The sequence below is a fragment of the Erinaceus europaeus genome, chromosome 2, assembly GCF_950295315.1.
Source record: "Erinaceus europaeus chromosome 2, mEriEur2.1, whole genome shotgun sequence".
Classification (NCBI taxonomy): domain Eukaryota; kingdom Metazoa; phylum Chordata; class Mammalia; order Eulipotyphla; family Erinaceidae; genus Erinaceus; species Erinaceus europaeus.
This window is the reverse complement of record NC_080163.1, coordinates 83,095,202-83,103,436: the sequence shown is the minus strand read 5'-3', so window position 1 is coordinate 83,103,436 and position 8,235 is coordinate 83,095,202. Positions and strand designations below refer to the sequence as shown.

Sequence of the window (8,235 nt, the reverse complement as noted above, 5' to 3'; positions counted from 1 at the left end):
AAAAGACACTTAATACCTACCCCTCCTGCAAGGTGAATTAGGTAAAATCATAGCTGCTGAGTAAGTGGATACATCAGAAAACTAAGGCTCCAGGCTTGCAAACCGTGTCAAGAGCAAGTAACTGGGGTCTAAATTCTGTGACTTGAGCAGCTCTGCTTGTGAAAGCCTAAATGGCTAGCTCATAACCCGGCCTATTACATGGAGATAGTTATTACTCACTTTCCAGAACCCTGACATCTGAGACTGTCCAGTGACTCTCACGGCCTGGATATAACCTCATTCATTCATTCATTTAGCATCTTGTGCCTAGATGGAGTGGGACGCGTGTTTGCTAAGATATTTAACAGAGTTGATTTCCTAGGCTTTTGGTTCCTACTGGCTCTGGTAAACTTCGCGTCCGTCCTTGTGAGGATGCACAGTTGACACCGGGAGATAAAAAGGCTCTGCAGCCTGCCCGAGGTCCTTGGCTGGGAGCCTTTAACTAGTATGTGAGTCTCCATCTCACAGTCCTGACTGGAGACAAAAATTCCGGCCACTCCCCTTGGGGGCGGAGTTCCGGCTCGACTCAACCACTGCCAGCGAGGACGAAGCGGGGACGCCAGCCCAAGTCACTGTCCTAAAGTGAGCAGGGACTCCCACTCTGCAGGTTGCACGTTCATCCAGAAAGTCTTTCTGTTTCTTCAACCATTTTCCCGACGCTGAAAAGTCTGTTCAGGAGTTCCTTCTCCATCTTCTCCTCTTCTCCCTTCACACCCACCCTCAAGCTCCACTTGGTGCGGTCCCATGTCGCCCGTGACTAGTGGCAGAGCCGCGTCCTACTCCTAGCCTGGGAGGTGAGGTCCCAGGACTCGCCGGCGTTCCGGGGAGAGACGTGTTCCTACGGAATTCTTGGGAGCCTGAAATGTTGCTGGATCGCGATCCCATCATCTGCGTCTTTCTGGCCTCGGTCGTCGTCTGTGCTATGGCTCAGCACGCTCCCCCGGTGGGTGAGCTGGAGTTTAGGCGGAGGGAGATGGGAAGGGCGTGCAGGTGCAGAGGAGTGCAGGTATAGAAGGGGTGCAGGTACAGAGGGGGTGCAGGTGCAGAGGAGATGCAGGTGCCGAGGGGGTGCAGGTGTGCGTGGGGAGTTGCGGGCCAGGAATGAAGAACATCTGGGAGGGGCGTTTTTTGTTTTTTGTTTTTTTGTTTTTTTACTGTGTGGTGTGTAGTTTTATACACACTCAGGAAAGAGGGTTTAGAGCTGCTACTCTACTTTCCTACTCAGGAAAGAGGGTTTAGAGCTGCCTGGCGAACCTGACGTTGGTGGAAACAAGAATGGCTTTTTATAGGAAAATCCTGATCTCTGCACAGTGGAACTATGGTATGCACACTCCTAAATTTGAATGCTTGTACATGTTCCAGACTTGGCGCATCCTCAACTGCTTAAAAGAGAAAACACTCTGTCTATAACTGCATATTCTTTGATAACTTTTGGCATTCTTACTTGTTCTTCAGTACCAGGCCACCAGGCAGAAAATGCCAAAAGTTATCAAGAATATGCAGTTATAGACAGAGTGCTTTCTCTTTTAAGCAGTTGACTGCCTGGTGGCCTGGTACTGAAGAACAAGTGCCAGTTAAGGATCCTGGGAAAGAAAAACCAGAAAACTTCCCACCAGTGACTTCTGTAGCCTCCCCCCCCCCCAGTCATGTGAAAACTTGTCACATGGATCTACTTACCCACAAGGAAGTCACAGGATCATAGGCTTGGTGACTCCAAGAGACAGATAAGGGTAAGCCTAACAAAAGAGGAAGTAGACCTATAGTGAGAAAATATCTAGCCAGAGGTCATAGTGTTTACTAAAGTGTGTCTCTTAATTACCAGATTAGTGTTCTTTCATAATTCTCTTATTTCAAAGCAGTAAGACTGCATCTTTCTTTGCCAGTAAATTAGAGACTAGATAAGGGTGGGTCTTGGTTTTGTAGGATACTGACAATGGGGACAAGATGCTAATGCTCCTTTGATTCTTCTGTTCTTCCTGGAAGTGATTTAAGAATAAAATGCTGTAAGAATGGGATATTTTTCAGTCAATCAAAACTGATATGATATCAAGCAATTATAAGCAGAATGCAAGATACTATTTATGTTTTTGTTTGCTTATTTGTTCTACTAGAGAATTCACTGTTTAGCTCTGGCTTCTGGTGGCAACATGTATTGAATCTGGGATCTCAAGAGTTTCAGGAGCTGAAGCCATTTTACATAACCATTATGCTATTTCAATTCAGCAAGATATTGTAAACAGTGATTTTGGTAATAGAAAAGCACATAGGAGATATATATATATATATATATAGAGAGAGAGAGAGAGAGAGAGAGAGAGAGAGGGAGAGGGAGAGAGAGAAAGAGATTGGAAGATTATGAGAAAAATCAGTTTAGTTTGCTTTAATGTTAATGCGAATAGAAAATTTTCATGAGAGTAGTTGAGATTATGGGAATTTGTAAAGAATTTAACGCTATGATACAGTCAGTGCTAGCCTGTGTAAGGCCACCAAGAAACACATCTGTAGTTGGACTAATTGAGCTTGTTACTCTTTTCAGTGAGAGTGAAATCACACCATGGACATCTATCAGATCTCTTCATAAAATTACTTTAGGAAGGGGCTAACGGGTGACCAGTCTGTGGAGAGCATACATTACTATATGTGAGGACCTAGATTTGAACCCTGGGGCTACCACATGAGAGTGAGTAAGTAGTAGCGTAGTGCTGTAGTTTTTCCCTCTTTTCCCCTCTCTCTCTCCCTCTCTATTTAGTGGATACAAAATAAAGCAAAATTGTATTAGGAGCTTTGAAAACCTTCTTTTTAAAAAAATTTATTAATGAGAGGGTTAGAAGAGATAGAAAGAACCAGACATCATTCTGGTATATATGCACCAGGGATTGAACTCAGGACCTCATGCTTGAGAGTCTAACACTTTATCCATTGTGCCATCTCCTGGACCATGAAAACTGGTTTCATTATTTGGACTTTGGCTGTGTTATATAGGGGTAAGTCTAAGGAGGCAGGCTTGCATTTAGAAATTGACACAAATCTGGGCCAATGATGCATCATAGCTGTTTACACAACAATTTATTTATCTGCTTATTAGGTAGAGATAGAAATTGAGAGCGTAGAGGGAAATAGAAAGAGAGACACCTGTAGCACTGCTTCAATGTTCATGAAGCCCCCCCCCACACACACACACACATAGATGTGGGTTGGGGAATTGAACCTGGGTCCTTGTGCATGGTAACATCAGTATGCACACTTAACCAGGTGCACCACTTCTTGGACCCATGCAACAGTTTTTAACAGGGGTCCTAGATTCTGGCACCACCATAAACCAGATTGAGCCATGCTCTAGTCAATTTTTTTTTTTAAAGGAGAGAGAGGTAAATTTGTATTGAGTAAATAAGAAATAGTCATTAATTTATCAAAGAAAGTATTTTGATAATTTACGTGTCACATAGTTCTTTTTTTTCTTTCTCGCTTTTTTTTTCATTAGAGATTTCATATTGATTCATAAAATTACAAGGTAACAGGAATACACCTCTGCACCGTTCCCACCACCAGAGTTCTGGATCACTAATCCCTCCATTGTAAGCTACAGCAGTTCTCCCAAGGTTACAGATATGGGTTAACTATTATTTCTACAACTACCTGTCTATATTTGTGTATATTTGGCTTTTTTTTTTTAAGGTCTCATTGTCTCTTCCATTCCAAGTCACACATATACCTATTATTATATCCAAATGCCACTCCCTCTTTCCTCTTTTCTCTCCAGGTCCTGATGGAGAGAAAAGCCCTTTTGTTTCAGAGCCCTTTGTTCATCTTCCCCATAGCATTTCTCCCCCACTGGGAATATGAATAGAAATTATTTTGGGGGTGCAGAAGGTGGGAGTTCTGGCTTCTGTGATTGCTTCCCCACTGGACAGGTCGATCCATACCCCCCAGCCTGTTTCTGTCTTTCCCTAGTGGGACAGAGCTCTGAAGCTGTGAGGTTCCAAGACACATTGGAGAGGTTGTCTACCTAATGTAGTCAGGATGGAATCATAATAGCATTTGCAACTTGGTGGCAAAAAGGTGACAAAATACAAAGCAGGACAAAATGATTAATGATCAGGAAACAAAAAGTAGGAGTGGAACAAATGAGAACAGGGAAATTAGGGTGGAAAGAAGCTAGGAAGTCCATTCTAGGCATGTTCCTAAGAGTCCATGACTACCATAGTTTTTTTTTTAATTTTCCCCTTTTGTTGCCCTTATTTTTTATTATTGTTATTGTTGATGATGATAATTTCATCATTGTTAGATAGGACAGAGAGAAATGGAGAGAGGAGGGGAAGACAGAGAAGGAGAAAGACACCTGCAGACCTGCTTCACTGCCTGTGAAGCGACTCCCCTGCAGGTGGGGAACCAGGGGCTTGAACAGGGATCTTTATGCTGGTCCTTGTGCTTTGGGCCACATGCGCTTAACCCACTGTGCTACCGCCCGACTCCCGACTACCATAGTTTTTTGCTTGAGTTTGATAGCTAACATGGAGTTGAACAAAAATATTGTATGAGAAGATGGTGCCAGAATAGAGAAGGGGGCTAGAAAATTGAAATAGGGCAGAGAGTAGCTCCCATTCTTGAAAAAAAAAATCTATGAATAAAATTAACTGTCTACCTCATCTCCCTGACCCAGGGCCCATATATATATTTAACACAAGAGCCTGTGTAACCTCTGAGTCTCTATTGATCTGAATTTGTAGTTCATGGCCACATCTGGGAACATTGCAGGCTGCATTCATTTCAGGACCAGCCTTCCTCAAGTGACAGGGCAGGATGACCCAGCCTCCTTTCAGAGACTGAGGCAGTCCCTACCATTGCTACTTTATCACATAGTTCCTTTATTTTTATTTAGAAATAATCATAAAAAAACACCCTTAATTAAACTCATTTTGTGTCTCAGAATAAACTTTATTTGATGCAGATAGTCTGCGTGATTCGTTGTACTCTGTAAGCAAGCAATAATGACTTGGCTCTGGCAAGCCAACTTGTAATTATATTAAGGTTTAGTTAAGAACCTCATTTATGGTTCAAGAAATCTATTTTTTTCCAAATTGTTTTACGAGGGGAATAATAATATAAACAGCAGTTGCTGTCACCTGAATACATTTTATCTCCCTGTGACAGTTGTCTATACACCATTCTTACCACTACTAAGTCCTCCACTATAGTGCACTGTGTCCCCAACGCTCTTTCAAATCCCCCTACCTCACTCCCCTACCCCTACTCAATCTGGTTCTTATCTTTGCTGTAACAGATCACACCTAGTCCAAGTTTCTTTTAGTTTGAACTGATTTGGTATTTACCTAAAGAACACTGAAAATGCTCTAACAGCTTCTGCATTAAAAAATTCTCTTTCCTCTTGTAGTCAGATTCTGTGTAAACTTTTTATCTGTGAATTTTGTGAGTATTTATTGCAGCCAGGATTCTCCTACTAAAGTGTCTTATTGGCCTGTGTCCTGTGGCTCTGTTAGCTCTGGGGTAAGTTGAATTCTCTCCTAAGACTTGACAGAATGCCTTTATCTCTTAACTTTCTTCTTTTTTTTTCTTTGCCACCAGGGCTTTGCTGGGGACTTTGTGCCTGCATCTTTCCCAGGGACTATTATTTTCATTTCATATAAAGACAGAAAAAAGAGAGCCTACAAAGCATTGCTTCACCACTAGTGAAGTTTCCCCCGTACATGTTGCTCCTGTGTGGTGGCCCAGGGCTCAGACCTGGGTCTTCCTTCATGGTTAAATATATGCTTTACCAGGTGAACTATCTCCTTGTCCCCTGCTTTTAATTTCTTGACATAGTTCTTTTGACTTCCATTACAGTTATCTAGTAAGAATTGTACCTTATGTGGTCTGGGAGGTGGCGCAGTGGTAAAGCTTTGGACTCTCAAGCATGAGGTCCTGATTTTGATCCCCGGCAGCACCTGTGCCAGAGTGATGTCTGGTTCTTTCTCTCTCCTCCTTCTTTCTCATAAATAAATAAAATCTTTAAAAAATTTTTTTTAAAAAAGAATTGTACCTTGTAATTTTATTTTCAAATTGAAACTCAGACCACACAGATAATTATTGGAGAGAAATGAGAGTCACTTTATTTTCTTGACTTGTTAAATTGCTTCTTGTGACAATCACAAGCCTAAAAGGAATGTGAATTGTTTCTTTTTTAAAATATTTATTTATTTATTCCCTTTTGTTGCCCTTTTTTTATTGTTGTAGTTATTATTTCTGTTGTTACTGATGTCGTGGTTGTTGGATAGGACAGAGAGAAATGGAGAGAGGAGGGGAAGACAGAGAAGGGGAGAGAAAAACAGACACCTGAAGACCTGCTTTACTGCCTGTGAAGCGACTCCCCTGCAGGTGGGGAGCCAGGGGCTCGAACTGGGATCCTTATGCCGGTCCTTGCACTTTGTGCCACCTGTGTTTAACCCACTGCACTACCACCTCACTCCCAAATTTACTTCTCTTAATAATGATGCTGAGCTTGGAGCCTCAGTATTATGTACAAAATCTTACTAACCTATTAACCAGCAGTCACTCATGTAGTGATTCTTTGTGTTTTTTTATGTGGCAGAGTACTACTCAGCTCTGGTTTATGGTGGTGGTGGTGGTAGTGGTGGTAGGGAATTAAACCTGGGACTTTGGAGCCTCAGGCATGAGAGTCTTCTTATATAAGCATTATGCTATCTACCCAGGTTCATGTAGTGATTTAGAGAAAACATGAAAGCATAAAAAAATGTAGCATGGGGGGTTGGGCAGTGGTGTGCCAGGTTAAGATCACGTAGTACGAAGCGCAAGGACCAACTCAAGGATCCTGGTTTGAGCCCTGGCTCCCCACCTGCAGGGGATTATGTTTTTCTCCCCCTCCGGGGTTATTGCTGGGGCACGGTGCCTGCACTACAAACTCACTGATCCTATGGCCATTCTTTCAATTATTTTGAATAGGACAGAGAGAAATTGAAAGGGGAGGGGGAAGACAGAGAGGAGGAAAGACAGATATTTGCAGACCTGCTTCACTGCTTGTGAAGCGACTCCCCTGCTAGACCTCCTGGACATTTTCTGAGTTCTTCACCCTAAAAAACTGGAATACACATTCTTTTCAAATCCACACAGCACATCTTCAAGGATAGACCACATGTTAGGCCACAAAGACAGTATCAACAAATTTAAGAGCATTGAAATCATCCCAAGTATCTTCCCAGACCACAGTGGAGTAAAGCTAACATTCAACAACAAACAGAAAATTACTAAAAGTCACAAAACTTTGAAACTCAACAACATACTGCTTAATAACTGCTGGGTTAAAGAGGTCTAGCCTGTCCATCTCTTCATTTAATTCTCTTGTTTCTTTGTTGATTCTCTGCTTCGTTGGTCTAAGTGTAAGAGTGGGGTGTTGAAGTCTCCTAGTATTACTGTATTGCCATTGATGTATTTTTGTAGCTGTTTCAGTTAATGTTTGATGTATTTAGATGGGCCCTCATTGGGTGCATAGATGTTAATAATTGTTAAGTCTTCTTGATTGATTGATCCTCTGATCATTATGTAATGGCCTTGTCTATCTTTTATTACTTTATTTAATTTGTAGTCTATTGTGTCAGAGATGAGAATGGCTATTCCTGCCTTTTTTGGTGGTCCATTAGCCTGTATGATAGTTTTCCATTCTTTTAAGTGGGTATGGAGAGATTCCTCTCTACAATAAGACCTCATATTGAGGATTCTCTGAGACAACTATTAAAATGTAGTAACAAAATATTAATAACTAAAACTTAGTCACAGATTCATATTTCATGTTTCATAAAGTATACTCAGCTTTTAACAATTGTACCTCAGTTTCCTAGAGAAATAAGGTACCGTAGGAAGGCAAGGAGAATGACATGAACTATGCAGAAAATACCAAGAAGCTTTAGTATCCATCCAACAGTTGTTACTACAGCATATTTTCCTACTTTACTATAAACAGTAAACATCATTAAAGTACTTTTGAGACTTAGCATTTGTTGTTCCTAGGTCATAAATCATTATTATGCATACACTGAACCCACCTGGCTCACCAGGTGTCTTAGAAACTAGTCCAAGTGAGGAATATACCCCCCCCCATTTATTGGAGGGTAAATGGGTTGCAGTACAGTTATTGACCCATGGGTGCATATTCTAATCTCCCTGTAGTAGGTGTTTGTTCAAATA

The 8,235-nt window shown here is 41.6% G+C and overlaps 1 protein-coding gene across 1 annotated transcript in view; it reads left to right on the top strand.

The window, feature by feature from the left end:
* The first annotated feature begins 631 nt into the window (after positions 1–631).
* ASAH1 (N-acylsphingosine amidohydrolase 1) overlaps positions 632–8,235 on the top strand; it is a 47,023-nt gene continuing 39,419 nt past the window's right edge. Inside the window, exon 1 of the mRNA XM_016185242.2 lies at positions 632–982. Coding sequence (XP_016040728.1) covers positions 902–982 — 81 coding nt within the window. The 5' untranslated portion in view covers positions 632–901. The remainder of the gene's footprint in view (positions 983–8,235) is intronic.